At 38.2% G+C, this 20,100-nt stretch overlaps 1 protein-coding gene across 3 annotated transcripts in view; it reads right to left on the bottom strand.

Annotated features, from left to right (window-relative positions):
* Positions 1 to 1,410: 1,410 nt before the first annotated feature.
* The window catches only part of epha3 (eph receptor A3), a 93,231-nt gene continuing 74,541 nt past the window's right edge, over positions 1,411 to 20,100 (bottom strand). For 2 of the 3 annotated variants that reach the window (XM_084908613.1, XM_084908612.1), the window contains exons 12-17: positions 18,083 to 18,144; positions 16,041 to 16,250; positions 13,005 to 13,154; positions 12,576 to 12,769; positions 8,378 to 8,533; positions 1,411 to 4,844 (exon numbers count right to left, since the gene is read on the bottom strand). In XM_084908613.1, coding sequence (XP_084764739.1) covers positions 4,739 to 4,844; positions 8,378 to 8,533; positions 12,576 to 12,769; positions 13,005 to 13,154; positions 16,041 to 16,250; positions 18,083 to 18,144 — 878 coding nt within the window. In that variant the 3' untranslated portion in view covers positions 1,411 to 4,738. Of the gene's footprint in view, positions 4,845 to 6,190; positions 6,305 to 8,377; positions 8,534 to 12,575; positions 12,770 to 13,004; positions 13,155 to 16,040; positions 16,251 to 18,082; positions 18,145 to 20,100 lie in introns of all 3 variants that reach the window. The other variant, XM_084908614.1, reaches the window with a different exon arrangement.

Genomic DNA, 20,100 nt, shown 5'->3' on the forward strand with positions numbered 1-20,100 from the left:
CTGGCCTCAAGTCAACATAAAACTTTTTTTTTTATTGTTCTTCATTGTCCTGGTGTCTAACACACAGGGTTGGGGAGATGATTTGAAAACCACAGCAATAACAGTTTCATTGACTGTTCTGAAATGTCTGAGGCCAAACGGAAACGGTGTTTGGCAGATCCTAGAAAGAGGACCAGTATGTTACTGCAAAGCTGTATTTTTCATGATTGCATGTTACCCCTGCTCAAAGTGAGAAATTAATTTTACACATCATGACTCTGTTTTCTCATTATCATTACTCTCCAACTGGAACCGTGCTTTCTGTATCTGCCAAGCAGGGTGATGAATACTGTTGGCTAATCTTCTCTTGCATTATTCCGTTATAGTATGCCGTTGTTTGAAAAGTTCTTATCTGCTTAGGCAGAACTACCACCGGCATCATATGTTTAGCACACCTGCCTTCTATCCTCTGGTCTGTGGCTTCATAATCTGTTAACATTCACTCTCTGTACCTCCCCCACTTTCATTCTCCCTCTGTTTTTTCTCATCACCCTTGCGATTTCAGTGCCACAAAGGTCTTCCAGATAAAAAACAAGAGAAAAATTGGTGGCGGTGTCAAGCATACTGTGTTCATTGTTTGAGGAGGGCAATGTCCTCTTATTTCACTGTGCACATCTGCCTGGGACCATCTGGATAATGTCAGCATTCAACACTGAGCAGAGCAACCATCACTCTTTCCCCACATCTCATCTCCTCCCAGTGAGGAAAAAATAGAGAGAAAATACAGATCTTCCGCATTAAAGTCATGAAACAAATCAACTTTAACCATGGATGATCGGAAGCAAAATGCTTTATTAGATGTGGCTGTGGACACAAGGAGGAGAGTGGAAGAGATTAAAAACAGAGGCAGAGGTGGGAAGCTGGTTAACAGATGTGGAGGATGTGGAAGAGCTGGGTCCAGCATGGATGAGTAGAGTAATAAGTGGTTTGGAATGTGTCTTGTGACAAACCTATAACAGACAGGATGTTAGTAAAAGACAGATTACTACAAATTAATGACAAAATGTTTCAATGTTAAATGTAAGCTTTTTAAAAGTTGTTTATTTTAAAAGTTGGTGTGCATTGATACAATGGGAAAAATACATCCTTTGGTTTGGTTTGGGGAATTTTGGAATCTTAATACTTTGTTTAATATACACACATGGAATTATTCTTTTATCCTGGTAAGTGTTTATAGGTAGACATCAAAGACAGAATATGAATAATTACAAAATTGCTGGCTTGTTTTATCAATCTGAGATTCCTATTTAAGTGGCAGAGGCATGTTTGCATATATCTGTGTGTTTTTTTTAAATCAATTGCTTATAACATCATGTTGAACTCATTCCAGCAGTTAAAGAAAGTTTCTTGAAAATTAATGTGACACACGTGTACTCTCTTCAATTCTGTTTTATTTATGTTGCACCAAATCACAACAATAGTTGTCTCAAGGCGTTTTATGTTGTAAGGTAAAGATCTTACAATAATACAAAGAACAAAGGACAGAAAAAACCCAAACAATCATGACCCCCTTTCAGAAAGTGCTTTGACGACAGTGGGAGGGAAAAACTCCCTTTAACAGGAAGAAACCTCCAGCACAACCGGGACAGGCAGCTATGGGCCATGACCAGTTGGGGTGAGGGGAGGTAGATAGGACATCATGGTTATAAGAACTAAATTGAAATGGTTATTTAACTAACAAGCTAAACCAAGTTAAATATAATAACATTAAACTCTAAGATCTAATCATTTCTTTAATTTGGAATTTTGATTCTGTGTATTTTAATTACATTATAAATTACCTGATTTTTATTTATATTTCACAAACCTACTGAGTTTAAAATGAAGGTTCAGTTATTTTCTTATTGTAAAGTACCCTACATTGTTATTACCAGTTCCATGAGTGCGGTTTTTGATGTTGCCTATCAGTGATCATTTGGATTGTATACTTCAAATGTTAATTTTGGGATTGCTTGAATTCTGATTAAAAAATTCTCTTGGGTGTAAAATTATAAAAAAGAAAGACATTTAATAATGTTTTAGATTTAAAAAAAACAACAACTTACACTTGTGATCTATTTAACATGTGAATCATGCGCTCGTAATAAAAAATTGTCGGCCTGCATGACTACGACATGATCAAATAAAAAAACACAGGAGCAGGTCTGTCATCATCTGTTTTTTGGAAAATATTTTGAGAATATTTATTATAAAAATATAAATGTTTCCACTACAAATCATTTTACATTAGTAGACAAGGCGATCTACATTTCCACACATAAACTCTCACACAGACACTCGAATCAGACTTGAAACATAAATTTAGGAATCTGGATATAGGGCTCATAACAGTATTGCTCTCTCAGCTGTGTCATTTTTATAAAGTAAGTCTAGAACCAAAACACAGACAGCATTGACACAGTATTTACTCTACGCCCCTCCCCCCACCCTCCCAAAAAACGAACAATGCACTGTATAATGTTAACAAATAAATAACGTAATCATAATTGCCTTTTTATTGTAGAAAAAAAAAACAAAGCTGACAAATATAATTCAAAACAAGATAAAATAAAATACAAATGCTTTTTCTCTTTTTTTTTAATTAAAAATGTTGCACAATTTTTATTCAGGCTTTTATACATACAAACATTTGTACAAAAAAGGGATGGACATGTACATATAGTGGGATCTGTAGTGCTAGTTGCCATAATAACAATGGTTTACATTATGTACATGCTAATTAAAACACATAGCAGCAACAGTAGCATCCACAGGTAGACCAAAGAAAAGAAGACAGGACTGACAGACTGACCAAGGCTGGGTTTCCCAAAAGCACCAAAATCACCCCGTCTGTTAGACAAGTTTAATCTAGCGCCAAGGCAATAACATTTAATTTCAAAGTGCTGCAATACTGCGTACTAAGTGCTTGAAGAAACTTAAATATTGCATCCTTCTTGTTACATATTACCCAACCAAAAGCACAAAGTACCAAAGTGCCAGTTCAAAAAATCTGGGTACATGTTGCACTGAGGGATTGACTGGGTGACATCAAAGCAGGAGACTAGCATCGTAAAGTACTTCACTGTACAAAGGTCTTCTAAGGTGCTTTTAGGAAAGCCCATACTGGAGATATGACGCACTTGGATACTATCTCAGAACGCAATCATCTATTAGATATGCTGCATCTCTTCCAGGGCAAAATCTAGTTAGTTTAGGTAATAACCAACTCTATATCCCAAAGAGAACAGAGAAAGAAGGCCAAGACTTTCTTGACGTCAAACCAAAACCAAGTCCAACTACAGGAGGCACTCAACTTTTTTTTGCATTAAACACACCAAAAATAATCGGTTAAAGTTAATTTTATAATATAACAAACTATTTTTTACACAAATTTTTCCAATCAAACAAAATGACAACTCCTAAATGGCTTTTATTAATAAATTATGAATTCAAACCTAAGTTACTGGACTATAACCTCAGATAGGCAGTGTTAATCTCAACCTACTAAACTGATCTTACACAGGCAAAAATTACACTCTTTAGAAAGAAAATGAGAGTTGTGAGAGTTTGATGATGCTAACTTGTCTTCCCTAAAGAAGAAACATGAGCTCTGAGTATATTACACTTCTGCAATACATCAACAGCAGAAGCAGAGGGCTGACATTGATTTTACTTGTTGTCTCTCATCATCATCCCTCTGTTTTCCCTTTTCTTGCACATGTTTCTTAACCTGAATTCTCAGTTCTAGTTTGCTCCATTTTTCCCATCAGTTTGTCCTTGCTTGAGAAAACATAAGGAAGTATACATCCTGAGATTTCACACAAAGGGGTTACAGAGAGAACTGCACTAAAACTGTACAATATCTGTTCATAAGCACAAAGAACACAGATGTCACCATAAAGAAAAATCTGTGGGTGAAGTGATTTATGGCCCCTGTTATTTTTAAAGCACAGCATTCAATACATTTTACATGTGATAGACTCATGGCTTCCATACAATGAAATTATTCCACTGATTATATCATTATTGCTTTTAAGTGACATGTCTACTGAATGCAAATGCTATAGATCAGAGCTACAGAGTAAAATGGCTCGGTTAGCATCTCGGTGTGTCCATTCCAGCTGAGATCTCGCATGGATAGAGACGGTAAATGAAGGTAGTTGGAACAAAATCTCACGCTTCAGACTTCCTCACTCCAGGAGGGCTCTACAAGTGGGGCTGCTGCTGCTGTCCGTCATACCCTTCTTTGCAAGGTGTTTCAGTTGTTTCACTGCCTTGGACTACAGGCTGATTCTCGGGCGTGCTGTGGCTAAGCCATAATCATGGAGATGTTCGGCTATATGTTAATGCAGTCCTTGCCCTGCATCCCAGTACAGTTCTCCTTTGTCTTCCTGATCAGGTCTCTCTGACCTTCTTCTCTTTTCTCTGCTCTCTACCCCCCTTTAGTCTGTAAGGCAACTCAACATGGGCACAGAGGGGCAGAGGGTTGAGTCAGCGAGTTACCTAGCAGGTAGAACTGAACTGAGCTCTTCCCCACTTCTCTGCCAGGACATCTTTCAAATGAAACAATGAAAGACATCATTTGAATCATGCCATATTTTTCCGCCATTTTCAGTCTGAATATGCAGCCACTGTGTTAGAGTGCAATTAGCAAACACAGTCTGTCAACACAGACCAACAGATAGGTCTCTGGTGGTTTTCATTTGTCGGGTCCATTTTTTTAAACAGGTACTGGGCCATTCTTGTTGTGAGAATCTAGGGCTTTCAAGCTGCTCACTATCTTCTTCTGCGGTCCTACAATAGTCACTCCAACCTTTTTTAGATCCCTGGTTTGCAAGAAAAGCGAGAAAGGGGGAGAGAGGGGCAGAGTGAGGTTGAAAAATAAATGGGACAAAATCAGACAGAGAGAAAGATGGGAAGGAAAAAAATGGAAACGTGTGCGTTAGTGATAGTAAATATGACATCCGTGTGACAATAGTGGCATGCTCCCAGTGTTGCTCCCTTCGCTTCCCTGTGCGCCTGTCATTTGCAAAGGACTGCATTTCCCAGAAGGCTTCACTGACAGCTGCCATTATGACCCTGTCAGGGTAGAAAACAATAAAATGCAAGGGCCACAGTGGCAGAACAGAACTACTCTTCTGCATTGCATTAAGCTGGATTTCTTTGACAGGTACACATAATTTTGTGGAGAGGAGCAGCACAGGGACATGTGTTGAACACGACACTGGTTCATAAAGTGCTTCTGTTAAAGCGTTAATACTCTTAAAAGCTCTTAGAAGGTTGGTTACTTGCATTCAAAGAAAAGACCACTTGAGTTAACTAGAATACAGTTGTTAAGAGTGTTATACAGTGTAAACCTGAAATAGACAAAGCAGTTAGTCAGCTTAATTTAAATATTGCACCATTTCTTCAATAATAAACATACACTACCAAAAACTTTCAAATACATACAAAGCAGTACACAGAGTATTGATTTTACAGCACACAGCAATCACAGCACATGTTAGGACTCCTTTCTCCTAAATAGTGTATTGTATTAGTAGAAGCAGTGGGATTATGGCATTACTGCAAGAAACTCTTTCAGCCATTTAGTGCTTTTTAAAAAAACAAAACAATGTTTTTATTTTCCATATGCAAGCAGAAAGTTTAGTTTGAAATAGAGTTAAAAAATATAGATACAATTTGAAAACCCAGAAACTGACAGTGATCCAAATGACAGATTCTGCCTTACTTTGTGTGACGATTTTAAGGGATAGTTGCTTCAGTGTTGATTATACAAATTATTCTGTTGTCAAGTTGACACAATACTTGGGTTTACAACTATCTACCTTTGCAACAAAAAAGATAAATAATTAATCTGTAATTTATAAGCTTTTCATTTGGTTTGTTTTCTGGTCATTAGCATGCAAAAGAGGCTGAAACCAGCATCTACTGATGATTATGTGTGCAATACTAATCAACATTTACACTGTATTAGTATTTTGAGCACCGAATCAGTAGCCCTGTTTTAGAACATGTGGCATTTTACTCCTTTTTATAATTACAGCCTAAAATGGGATGAAGTTACCGCTCAATAAAAACTAACTATCCCTTCAAAGGTCAGACAAGTGAAAGCCCATCAGTGGTTCTGGAGGTTATTGATCTTAGACCTAGGCCTTGGTCCTCCACCCACCATCCAGAGCTTGAGTAGGGTGGAGCTGGGTGTTAGAGAGTGGTGATCCCCATGGATGGCTCCCATTCTGGGCAAGTGGCTTGTGTGACGTGGACCTCCGTCAGAACCACTCTACTGAGAAACAGCCAGGCCCAGCAATGTTAACACATTAAACTAGATATTATTGTTATGGGTGGTATTAGCACATTTTGTAAGAATAAACACAAACTGCTTATCTCACCTCTGTGGCAGACAAGACATCAATGATGGCAGACAAGACATCAATGATGACTTGTCTGCCACTGCAATGAGAATGTTTTCTTTAACGGGTAATAAAAATAAAGTGTATAGATTGTGATTATATTGTATGCTGATTTATTTTTGTGTGTGTGTATCACATTGTAAAAGAAAATCTAAAAATTAAAAAAAAAAAGATCCTAAAATAATTTAAAACATTTTGACATCGACAGTGTACAGGTGAAAAAAATACTCCAAATGATGCAGTATTTATATGTCAGTCCATCTTCTCTTCTTGAAAAAGGATTAATCAATTACTCCAACAGATGACTCAGCACACTGCGGCCGAGTATGATAACTGTTCCTCTGAGGTCAGAGCATTGCCAGGCCTTGTGCTGAATATCAAGGACTAGATTAAGACTGTACAGATCAATACAGAAATCTATACAGTGCAATTCATAGTCCGAGCCAAGGCTTCTGCCTTGTAGCTGAGCTTAGGTGCCTTAGATGAAGCCTTCAGTGGATTAATACTGCGGTGATCCAATTTAGCATCTAGCCACTGAAAAGGCATTGTAGACCAATATATTATGTTTAGTGCACGATTCCTTCAGTGCAATTTGTCTTTGATGTATTTTGTCAATACTGATTGTGGATTTCCACGTAGTCTGTGCACTAAATACAACATTTTAAGATAACCTTTTCATAGATTAAACACATTCATTTATCACATTGGATAGTGACTTATAAGAGAAGAGAAAAAAAACATTTTGTGTAGTACTCCTACACAAGAAAAGAACCATAATAAAAATTACAGGAAGCTGAAAGTATATATTTCAGAATTAAGCACTCTGTGTGGAAAATAAACACACTTGAGCTTGTCTTAAGGTAGTACAAAGCATTACGTATAATATTTCCAGGAAAAACTATTCTGTTCCAGTTACAAGTCAATGAAGTCTACAGTTGGCACTGTGAGGAGGTCTGCTAAACAACAGCTTTTTTTAATACCAGCTCCAACCAATTTAACATAGTTTAAACTCATGCACAACACACAATCCTTCTTTCCAGCATATTAAGCCCAACACAGTTAATGACTCCCTGCTTTGTACAGTTATTGAGTTACAACTGCTTGTAGTACTGACCACCAGTCCCCAATTGCCCCCACAACTGCTATCAACGCAGAGAATGGCTGCTTTGATCACAATGATTAGAAATGTCCAATTATTTACTCTGTCACATTCCACATCAATTAAACTAGCAGCAGGCCAACAGAGCGAGGAAAAAGGAGGACAGGGAGAGGGAAAGAAAGGGACCGAACAACAATACACACTGTAGGACATACTTTCTTACCAAGTGAACATACTGTAGGTCCTATATTGTGTGCTCGCCAGTTGTGATTTCTCTGGATGTGGCTGCCAAATAATTTTCTAGCAATCTATCCTTGCTCTATTCTTTGCATTTTAATGCTTTACAGCACAGAGAATGCCATGTCTTTGCACACCTACTTGACAGCTATGCCTTCATTTTCTCTTTCAAAGGCCCCTCTCGCTACTCTTTTATCTTGTCAAAATTCCCCTTTCATTCTCTCTCTCAATAGCGTCTCTCTTATTCCCTTTCCCTCGTGGAACTCACAACTCTTCTACCCTCTCTTTCTCTTTCTCTTTTTTTTGGTTTCTCTTTTTTTTTCTCTTTCTTTCAATGCTCTCACCTTCCCCTCTGGTCATACTTGCAGCATTGAAAGCATAGCTAAAGACCTGTCTTTATGAGTTACCATGAGTCTCATCTGGACACCTTTAGTAATGGCTCTATAGCTTTCTTTACTTAGTGAGAACAAGAGAATGTGTGTGCTTGTTCTTCACCAAGAGTCTCTTCAAATTCCTGGGCCTTACCTCTGATACTTGGGCCCTGTAAACACTGCTGACATGAATAGGCAAGGAAGCCTAATGTGTGTGTCTGTGTGTGTTGTTGCCTTACTCTGTGGAGGTTTTGGCCAGTGTGTCACAGGAGCTGTAGCTGACCCCAGAGAAGGCCTCCTTGCAGGGCAAGGTCCTCATTCCATCCATCCAGTCGCCCATCGTTCCCACTGAGGGAACCTCTGAACTGCTTCTGTCCAACAACAAGTTGGCTGGCCTGACAGAGAGGAGAAGAATAGTCAAGGGAGAAGCAAACATATCAATAAGTGATGATGAACCACTTGTAAGATTTTCGTGTCCTAGATGTCATTAGAGTTCACATCATACTGTAGTTTAAGGAAAACAGGAGAATAAACACCACCAGGTATCACAGTTTCTGTTTTATCTACAGCCAGCTGATGTCATAGTGAACTAGTCCTACAACTATGTATATTGTCTTTTCAAGCATACACTATTGCACCATTTACAGAGTCTGAAGCATGTCAGACATGTCAGAGTGTGTGTGCACAATGGTCTGCATGCTTTACGGTCTCAGAAACAGTTTGGCAACTGCATTTTCACAACAGACATCAGCCTTTGTTCATTGTTCATGCTATCATCAGCAGTCATTGCTTCACTGTCCTTTTTTATTATTTTGAGCTAGCAATGTTTCTGGCTAATTCCGTCATTATTTCCTGTAGCAGATGTACCATGCAGCAGAACGTAACATTAGATTTGATTAGACTTGATGGTTTCAATTGGATCAAATCATATTAAATGCTCTGCACTGGGCTTTAAAATGCTCAGTCAACAGTAGAGGGTGTAGGGAAAAACTGCAGGCACTGTTGTGACTAGCTCTGATTGATGTTTGCCAAAGGGAGGTGGGGATGAGGAACAATGACGGGTAAAAAGACTTACAGAGAGTAAAGGTACATTAGAGCTGGAGAGTGCAGAGGGCCCAAGGAAACAATGTGCTTTATTAATGTCGACTTTCAGATACCGCAACTCATGTTTATACAAATGTGATTCCCTCAGCTACTGTGAAACCTGAGCACATTAGTGCAGCGAACGGGAAACAAAGCCAAACCATATCAGGTCAAAGTACAGCTCATAACACAATAATCAATCCAGTAGTACCACACTGTGCGTTTTCATTTTGATGTTCTGAGTATCATCTAAAACTGGGTTCCAAAAACTAAGGACACACTGCATTTGTCACAAAGATCAGATAAATACACCTGTGCCAAGATATGTATGGCGCTCAAGGGAATACAGCAAAGCAGGTCAAAAAAAAAGAACAACAAAAAAACAGATAGCGCTCCCTTGGGGAGCGCTATATTTCATAAGATATGTTACGTGCTTTCTTCACCTGCTCTAATTAAAATGTATTTTATTGATTTAATTTTCTTTAATTAAATCAATATAATATAATTAATGGTGTCAGAAACAGCACACTAAGCCAACAAAATATTAGGCACATTGAGATTATTGAGATGGTATCCCAAGTGGTGACAGGAGAAAAGAAGAAAAAGAAGGAGAAAAAAAGATGCACTTGAGGTGGTGGAGTGGGTGCTGTTACAGTGATTGAGTCTTTTCCTGCCAGATCAGAGGGTTGTCAAAATGCTGAGGGCCCCCAGGACCCCCTGGAAAGATGGTTTGTCTGCAAAGGAGGGAATTGAGGGCTAGATGGAGGGGGTGGTTTGCATGAGCACAAAAAGAGAGTAATATGTGAATCTTCTGACAGTAGAAACCCATTTAAAAAATATTTTAAATATGTGTTACTTCTTTTTGAAAAAAGAGGAAGAGGAATCAATAGAGATTTTTGCTGATATTTGCTGGAAAACAAATCAGGAAAAATCAATTAAGATATAGAAAAGATAACTATCTTCCATTTAAAGTTTTGGGCTATAAAAAAAAATCTTTTTTCAGGATTATTGATCTTCTTCCCTCCCCTCCTACATCCCTTTTTCTTTCTATCTTTGATCTTTTTGTCTCATTTTTTCCCTTCTGCTGTCTCCACTGAGAGGTAAACTGCAGATGACCTTGATTCGTCTCCCTTATCATTTTCAACGTTTCCTTTGTTGTTACATTTTCAGCAACATCTTGTTGCAGCTCAAGAGACACAATGATTGGTGAGGAAACAGAGAGATGTGATGAATTGGAAAATCATAAAAAAAAGCATCTGTCTGAGACTTGGGGTTTGGGGCAGGGGGTAATGTCTACTTAATACTATATAGCAAAGCAGAAAACACCCACTTGAAAATATAGATGAAAATATGACTACATCAGAGAGAAAGGGAGTCGGGTTATATATTCCCTTTTTTCGCTGTCATTAAGCTTCACTTTTTGTTCTGTAGTTCTCCTTGTTTTAATCTCCAAATAATCTTCTGATTTTTGAGCTCACAAAAAAGGGAATGAAATTACCTTTCAGCGTGACAGCTCCAAGGCAATTCAAGGACAGTTTAGACTGATATTTAGGGGTAATATTAGCAGTTGCAGCCCTTTGCTGCCACTGCCAAATTTGATGATATCATGTAGTTTTAACCAGTACTCTGGTGGGCTGAGGAAAGCTAAACTGACATTTTGATTTGATTTCAGCAACAATACGTGACTGTGCTCCGAATTCTTTGTTCAATTTATTTTCACTGTGGAGTTTTGGTAGTGTCTGAGCTAACAGTTTAAGAATTTTTGGTAACTGAATTGAAGTATTGTTCATCATATGTAATGGCAACTATTCTATTTAACTTCTATCCAGTTTTTCATACTTGTGACTTTTTAGATATTCTCATCAACATATGCCTCTCTGTATTAAATGCCTGTGTTCTTTTCTACTATCAGGTGGTTTCCATTCACAGTTGAATGTTTGCCCATTTCAATTGCCAAGCATAGTCCAGGCACCAATCCTTGTTGCTTCCCAAGTCCTTTTATCCAACCTATGTTCCTGGCCTCTCTGGATAAAGGTTGATATTTGAGATATTCTCTATATAAATATTTTAGATTTGATAAAATTTTGAGTGTTATGTATTTAAAGGTAATACTGTAAGCAGCCATTGGCATGCTTTGTTGTGCAGAAAAAAACCAACCTTTGATTTAGAAAGTGCGATTGCAGCAATCTCGCGTAATTTAGACACCCTGAAAGTTAAGTCAGATACACAATGGCTTCTAACCTCTACTGGACACCAGTTGGCCCATAATTAGCCCCTGACAGTCAACCTTGGCCTTCTGACTCTCTCATCATCCATATGCAGGAAGAGTAAACTGACCAGGTCCCACCCTCGAAGTTTCCAGATGCTCTACTTGGTTCACAGGCTTTGTTCTGGGCTTTGTGGAGGAGGGGGTATTGCATTAGCAAGCCAGGACAGCCCTGAGACAAACGAGGTGTGTGGAGCTGAGTGCAGCTGCTCCCGCTGTGCAACTGCCGCCGCCACCACACACATACACACATACGCACAGAGAGTTCTCATAAATCAACGCACCAGCCTCTGTCGGCCAGCCTGTGCTCACCCAGTGTTAAAAGCCAATCAGGAAAATTACATGCAAACTCCAAGGGACCTATTTTCACTTTCTTAAGAAATCATTAGTCAATGTTACTAGGTTTGACGTCTACATAATACCATGGCCGTCTGCTGCAGACCCAATGCCTGTATCCCTTCTTGCCCAGGACTGACAAGTGTATGTTGCCCTGCTTACCCACACACCCCTGGGAGAAAATGACTGATTCAATAAAGGCATGGAACAAAGCATTAACAAGGGCAAAAAAGAAGGTAATGTGAGAAACAAATAAGATAACATTTTTGAAAATATTAGAAAAGAGATCTGATACATTTTCTAGTGGTGCTAATTTGCATTTAAATCTTACAAGCAGAAGAAATAGGTGTTTATATTGAGCTCCTTTGTGTACAGGTGGTAAAACGAGTGAAAGAAACTTCCCCATCCCAAATTTTCATGAAATTAAAAATGTTAAATTATGTTATTGAGAAGTAGAACTTTCATAAATATGCTGATAATATGTCTAGTGATCACCAGCCAGAACTTTATATGACCTAAAATACAGTACTGGATTGTCTAGTACATGGCAATAAAATTAAAAGAAGAAGAGAAAAAAAGAACAACTTAGAAACCATTCAAGACTAAGAGACATTCACCAGCCTTGCATGGTCTTGACCAGCAGTTCTGGGTTTTTCTTTTCATATTTTCTTAAGTGTAAAGTTTTATATATGCAAGTGACAACCACCTAAAAATAATAATGAAAACAAATACACGTAAGATGGCTTTGATACCTGGATGTGGTGTTCGCTGTGATTTTGAGGCTACTGGGGTTGCGGATGAGTTTATCCAGGATGCTAACTATCTGCTCAAACTTGGGCCGATTGTTCCTCTCTTTTTGCCAGCAGTCCAACATGAGCTGGTAGAGGGTGGCAGGGCAGTCCATGGGTGGGGGCAGTCGGTAACCTTCATCTACAGCCTTTATTACCTTTATGAGGAACAACACGGACAGCATTTGAAAAAAGGCAGATAATATTCAGAACAAAATACATTGTAATAGTAAGTGATTTTTTCTCAGTTTTGTAAGAATACTTTACTAGAGTACGTCTTTCTGTATCTCATCTGAGATACAGAAATTTGTCAAATGTGCAAAGGTGGTAGCCCTGCAGATGTGGATGTGTACCTATTAAAGGAATGCAACTTTGCAAATAAATAGAACTTACATCCTGATTGGACATCTCCCAGTATGGTCGTTCCCCATATGACATCACCTCCCATAGCACAATGCCATAACTCCAAGCATCACTGGCAGATGTAAACTTCCTGTAGGCGATAGCCTCTGGAGCAGTCCACCGAATAGGGATTTTACCTCCCTGAAATACAGACAATGAGAGGTCATTCATTGAGCTCATTTTGTATTTCAGTCATTCAATCTGTCATTGAAAAACATCAATAATTCTTGAGCATAACTAATTTTCTACCTAAAATTATGTTTTTTTTTTTGGATAAACCTTTTGATATTACATCTTAAAATCTTTAAAAACTTTTTAAAAATAGAATTTCAAAGTTTAGTACTGCTCGTGGATATAAATATTTAAAACTGGATGTATTCTTGAGCAAAATTTCTGAAAACCAGGATTTGGATCTGAGGTGCAGGTTTAGAATAGAATAGAATAGAATAGAATTCAACTTTATTGTCATTGCACATGCACAGGTACAGGGCAACAAAATGCAGTTTGCATCCATCCAGAAGTGCTTTAGTGATATAGATATATTACAATATATATTAGCAATAATATAGATATGTTTGTGTCCGATGCAAGAATATTTCTTATGAATATTATTTAGGCTGTTCTGAAACCCCTAAATCCTGGTGGTCTTCGTGGTTTGGATTTAAGTGTGGAGATCACAGCTTCAGATTCAAAACTGTAACAATTGTAAAAATAATATTTTTATTATTTTGGTCTGGAAGAGTCTGGTCTGGAAGAGTCTAAAGTTCATGTTTCATCACAGAAAGGTGAGCCATGCATAAGGTTTTTTATTTAACCTTTCACTTTCATTTCATTGTCTTTAATTAAATTTTTTCCCAGACTGGCAAAAAAAGTCTAAGACTTCTAAAAAAGACTTTAAAATTGTCACATAAGGGGACATTGAACTTTATTGTAACAAAACACATTATATTAAGATTTAATCAAAATGGATTATCATCAGTCTTAAAGAAAGTTAAAGCCAGAAAGAAAAAAACCTTCATCAAATTGTAATACAAGGTGCCCTGGATAACCCCATACTACAGTGTGTAGCAGTATTTGCCATTTTAGCTAAAAATCAAGACAGATGAACAAAATGGATTATAGGGAAGAGGCTGATGGTAGCCAAAGTTAACAGAAACCTTGGCCCAATCAGTTGGGTTTTGCCTAATGCTGTGCAGTCACACATGCTGCACTCTAAACTTTACATTCTTCTATTACTATTTCCATACTGAAGTTATGGAAATAATGGGGAATGTATGTATGAAATGCAGACAGCCAACAAATGGCGGCACACATAAAGCAGTTTACAAAGAAACACTTTATAAATACAAACAAGAAAATACACTCTGCTCTTGCTCTTGCACATACTATACCCAGCTGCTGCTGCACAAAGATGTTAAAGTCTAAAATGTGCAGAAATACCCTTAAACGTGGGACGCACATGCATGTAAACATGCACATATGACCACAAACATTTGATTTTTTCCTAAAAAACAATGACTAAAGAAGTGGAGAGAAAAAAATCCACTGAAGCCCACATGTGCTAGCATTGTCAGTTACTTTAATGCGGCAGAGTTTATTATTCTATCTCATTATTTCAGATTATGAATTTCTGGGAGAAAGGCAAACGGCACATTGACTGTTTATTTGACAAGCCATTCTCAGCCAGAAAATTATACTCTGTCTAAAAGGCTGCACGCATGGTTAAGACCACAGATTCCTCAGTTGAGAATGGCCACACACGCACACACTTTCAACGGTTAAGATCAGTGTCTGGATCATAATTTGCCTACTGGGTGTGTTTCAATTTGAGCATCTAATGCTAAAGCAAATAAAAAATGCTTTTACGATATTTTTTGTTTTTTAAATTTAATGGAAATGGTGGAAAGAAATCAATAAAGGCATAAAACATCCAGGTTCTGGTACTCAAGGAAGGTTTGAAAAAGCAATCAAAGGCCTTTATTTCACAGGGCTAATGACATTAAAAATACATGAATGCATACCAGGTTATGCTTCTTCAGGATGTAGAGATGCAAAGACACAAACAGAGCAATTAGAGCTTCTCTCACCACAGGTGTGCAAATCTAATTACATGCATACACTTCTTTCTGAAAAATTGAATTGCCCAAACTTACTGGGAGACCATCTGTAGGATTCCATTTTTATGATCTTTCTCATAATACTAATTTTCCATTGCCTATGTGCTATTATTACATTGTTATGGGAAGTATCCTAAGTGGATTTCCAAGGTAAGTTGAAGCACAGATTTTCCATCATCGTAAGAAGCACTGTAAATGTCTGAAATTGTCTTCTTGGCATGTGTGCCTATGCCTCTAAAAGCAAGACATGATACTTTCTGAAAGTATCGGTGCTTTTCCTCCTAAAGGATGAACTTTATCAACTTCTGTGTATCACCAAAAAGCAACCAATTCAGAATTTATTAGCCTGTCAAACGGCTTTTATAAGTTGTAATCAGCCCAATAGATCTGGCCAGTAGATGCCTTCTCTACTAGCTAGCAGCCTCAAGAGGCAATTCCTGCCATTGTTGTAAACAGGCACCAACAGATTATGCAGGATACCTCAAAGAGTTATCTGAAAAAAGTTCAATCTAAGAAGTAAAAACCTCTGTCATTTACATTATGAAAGCAAATGACAGTGGCAAAGCCCAACAATATTCTTCTCAATGAGATGCATCGTCTTATGGCACATGGGGCTTTAATGGTCTTCCCTATGACCTTCCAGTTTAGGATATGTGGATTTATGTCTGCCCTTTAACAACTAGTTTTTTATGTGTCGTTCACCCTTGCTGTGATATGTGAGGGGAACAGGTGCACAGCATCTGTGTCTGTGTATGTGTGATGACAAAAACAAAGACAAAGACCGGAAGAGGATGGAGTGTGTTGTTTTTTGGTGGGGGGGGGATTATTTTTGCTGGAGAGGATATATATAGAATTGATATAAAACAGTGTTGTCTTTAAATGTTTTATTTGTATTTGTATTCCAACTCACCCTAGTTGTGTAAGCAGCCTCCGGGTCATCCTCCAGCACCCGGGACAAGCCAAAGTCTGACACTTTACACACCAGATTGCTGTTGACCAAAATGTTTCGAGCGGCCAAGTCTCTATGAACGTAACCCATGTCTGACAGATACTTCATGCCTGAAGCAATACCGCGCAGCATGCCAACCAACTGGATTCCTGTGAACTGGGCATCATGTTTCTAAAAAGGGAGATAAAAGAAATAATTATAGAAAGAAAAGCGTGCTTTTCCCTTTATGTTACACGTTAACATACATTATATAGTACACAAAGGGAATCTGACCTTTTGGGGTATTTGCATAAAATGAAACTTTTCTGCATTACTGTCCACAGGATTTTCATTAACCTTTAAAAATCACCTTTGACATTATGTACCTCATCTTTCGTTTCAACTATGAAATCCCAGAGCCAAATACAGAGTAATGTATGGAAATAAGGATTAGACCATAACAATGAATTTCTTTTTTAAATAAATCACTGCTGTTATTGTGGAACAGTTTTCATATGCTACATATGTGATGACACACATAGACAATATGAACACTGGCATCCACATATATATATTTGAATGCTGTATAATCATCAGAAAATCATATCATGTGGAAAAAAGGGATATAATGCATTTCCATGGCACATTATCCAATGGGTTTTTATAGCCAAATGTTTGCCAGGTGTTGAGTTGCAGCAGTCAAACATATAGTGGGTGAGATGTAAACACAAAGCACATTTTATTGTTTGCATTGGCAAGCAGCGGTGTTTACACTGATTCAAACTGGCAAGAGTTCATAACTAGGCATATATGTTCTATGATCTGCTGCTACTATCTGAATATGAGATAAATATAAACTGAGGAAACATGAGGAGAGCCATATGAATTTTTTTTTTTGCTCATTATCCATAGCGCTTTCATTTTGTCTGTTCTTGCTGCTCTTTGTATCTTCTGTTGCCCTGCATTGTCAAATTCATTCCATTCAGAATTTGAGCATAAATACTCTTATCCTATGGTTTATGTGTCTGTGTTGTCTGTTTAAGGCAATCGTCCAGTCTTCTCTATAAATTCAATTTAAATAATCATCTCTTCCAAGTAACTGCAAGTTATGTAAATTTTGCATGGTCACAGTTTTTGAAGTAACTTTTACATTTTTCTTTCAAAACTATCTATCAATAGGCTTTCATTAGGCTCTTTTTAGCTAGTATGGCTTGTCTGTATACATTGATAAAGATTTATTTTCACATGAAATGGCTTATTCTGAGTGTATGATAAGTATGTTTTTCTCTAAAAACCAACCAGACCTTCCACTTCATTTTGAACCGTTAGTGGCCAGGACACCTGGTTTAGTCACTTCAAAGCTTTGTAGATTCATAACACAGACATAAGCTAAAGCGCAAAGCTATGAATTTCCATATGCGTGCTTGTGTGTTTATGACACATTTTCAATGATGAAGTGCTGGCCTCTGTCAAAACGTCGGCAGACAACAGCTACACGTCCTGGATTTGTCTACGTGTGTTGCAGACGCATGTGGAAAAAGGCTAAAACAGGCATTAGTACACATGCTTTCATGCCAGTTTTGCGGCTTGGCTGCCGTGCTTTGGCTAATTTCAGTAAGGCAGGTCAATTTCTCTGTAAGAGACAGAGGCATGGCAAGAATCACATTCAGTCCTGGCTGAAAGAGCAGTTCAAAATATTTTGTTCGCTGACAAGGTGTAAGAAGAGTACAGCTGAAAGAAATCTGCTAAAACCAGCATATCTCAGGTACTTTATAGTGTATACAGTGCAATGTGTTATAGTGTAGTGTTAAAACTTACTATCTTAGCTGACTGTCCTAATTCGTTTCATATATAAAATATAAATAATACTTACATAAATTATAAAATAAGAATCTATGACAAAGCTGACATTGAATGTTTCTTAATTTTCAACTAGCCATTAATCGTTCATTGCAAAACTGGTGTGGGTTTGTACCTCTTCAGTGCATTAAAATTCCATAAGTGTGTTTTTAATTATTACTCACTCTTAAGAAGCTGTCAAGAGATCCATTTTCCATGTACTCGGTGACGATCATGACAGGTTTACCTACAACAAGAAGATTTCAATAAATTCCCATATCATACCAGCAATAGGACTAAAAAAAATTAGTGCAATAACATCCTGAATACTTTAAAAAAAAACAACAACGAAAGAAAACCCTCTTTTGTGCCAGTATTGTATTGATTTTAGATTTATTCTCTGAAACAAGCAAAAATAATAATGAGTGGACATTAAGAGCTGTACCTCGACATTAAGCAGACGTACACAGACCCTGAGAGTGACCAGGCTGAACAGTACGTTCAGCTCTTTTCTCTCAGTTACACTCGCATGCACGCCTACATACACACACGCCCACACACACCAGAATGAAATGATCCTAGTCATAGTTTTAGGGTCCCAGCAGGTCACCTGTCAGAGTGTGACATCTTTATTTCTGTGGAAGATCTGGCTGTAAATCCATGCTGCCTGCTATCATCTGTACCTGATCAGACTGTGGCCAGCACAAAGTTTATTACAGAGGGGGGAAAGGGGGGGAAAAACTCTTTAAGAAAGCTTTAAATCAGCCATGGTTAAATGAACAGCATCCGTGTCAGGACTTGTTTGTGCCCCAGATGGCTTTGTTCTCTCAGCTTCACTCTTGACTTACCACCAGCCATATTCTTCTTTTCCATTTTTTATTCTGATTAATGTGCCCTGCTCCCTCCTCTTTCATTCCTGACCTACCTTTTCTCTATCATACCTGCCCCTCTTTCCCCATCACCCCATCCCTCCCTCTCATCTCCATCCCTCTTGCATGTATTAATGTGAACCAACCCCACATCTGGAAAGAAAGGGACTTTTTTTTCAGGAATCGCGCAGGCTGAAGGGAGAGGGTGACGGAATTAGTTGTGAAAAGAAGCAAATCTATTAAACTCAATGGAAATTTTAAGAAAAGGGCCTTTTCATGAATCTGCATTGTACTGGTAATTCATTTTCTTTATCAGAGCACATTTAAACAAAACAGATGTTGTCAATTTCAGCTTGAAATGACTCTTGATTTTGAATCTATTTCAACTGATTCTGTTTATTTACATCTAAGCGTAGCTAAAAATGTGAAGTTGACAAAATAAAAATAAACTGACTCCCACTGTGTTATGAGGTATGCACACGATAATTTATGCTAGCAATTGTTTCTTCCAACTTTTTACCTGGAAAAAAAAGGAGTTTCTCAGTAAAACATAGCCTTTTTTAAAAAAAAAACTCACAGAACAGCATGTCTCAGGAAAGTTGTACCAATTTCACTTACAATTAGAGCAAAAATCTCTCATCATTTAAACACCGTCACAGGACCAGTACAACACCCTCCACCCACACCCTGTCCCAAAAAGGCTGTGATGGATTGTTCAGTTTAACAGAGAACTGCTTTTATAGTTGCAGACGGGAATGCACGCACCCGGTCCTCCCTCCTGTCCTCCGCCCCTTCCTTTCCCCTCTTTCTCTCTACTTTCAACATTGGCAACAAAGATAAAGGCCCCCAAGCCCCTTTGTTCTGCGGACCCAAGTGTGAGTGTACGTGTATGTGTGCAAGTGTGGATGTATGAGCTTGAGCAAGAAGTGTGCATGTGTGCGCGTGTGTGTGCTCCTGCAAATATGCAGCCTGTGGATCAGCCAAAAGCAGCAGCAAGGTAAATGGGGTGTGAAAGTCTCAGGATTATTAAGAATTAACAGGAGCAGCTTAATAAATCACCCGACAGCAGTGTGCATTTGTGTGTGTGTTTGTGTGTGTGTAGGTGTGTGTCTGTGTGTGGGAGCATATCAAATGGACCTCCTAAAACTATGCCCTGCATTCATGCTGCTCCTACTTATGCACATGTGCTCGGGGCATCTCTCCAAATGTCATGTGCGAAGTAGTGAATTTGGGGCCTCCCCTATTAGTCTCAAACCAGCAAATGAAACCGCAGTCTTGTGTTATTGCAGCATTTCTCACAGGTCGGACATTAACAGGAAGAGTGGTTTAAGATG

This window comes from Perissodus microlepis, chromosome 16 (genome assembly GCF_051167445.1).
Source record: "Perissodus microlepis isolate ML-2025 ecotype Zambia chromosome 16, ASM5116744v1, whole genome shotgun sequence".
Classification (NCBI taxonomy): domain Eukaryota; kingdom Metazoa; phylum Chordata; class Actinopteri; order Cichliformes; family Cichlidae; genus Perissodus; species Perissodus microlepis.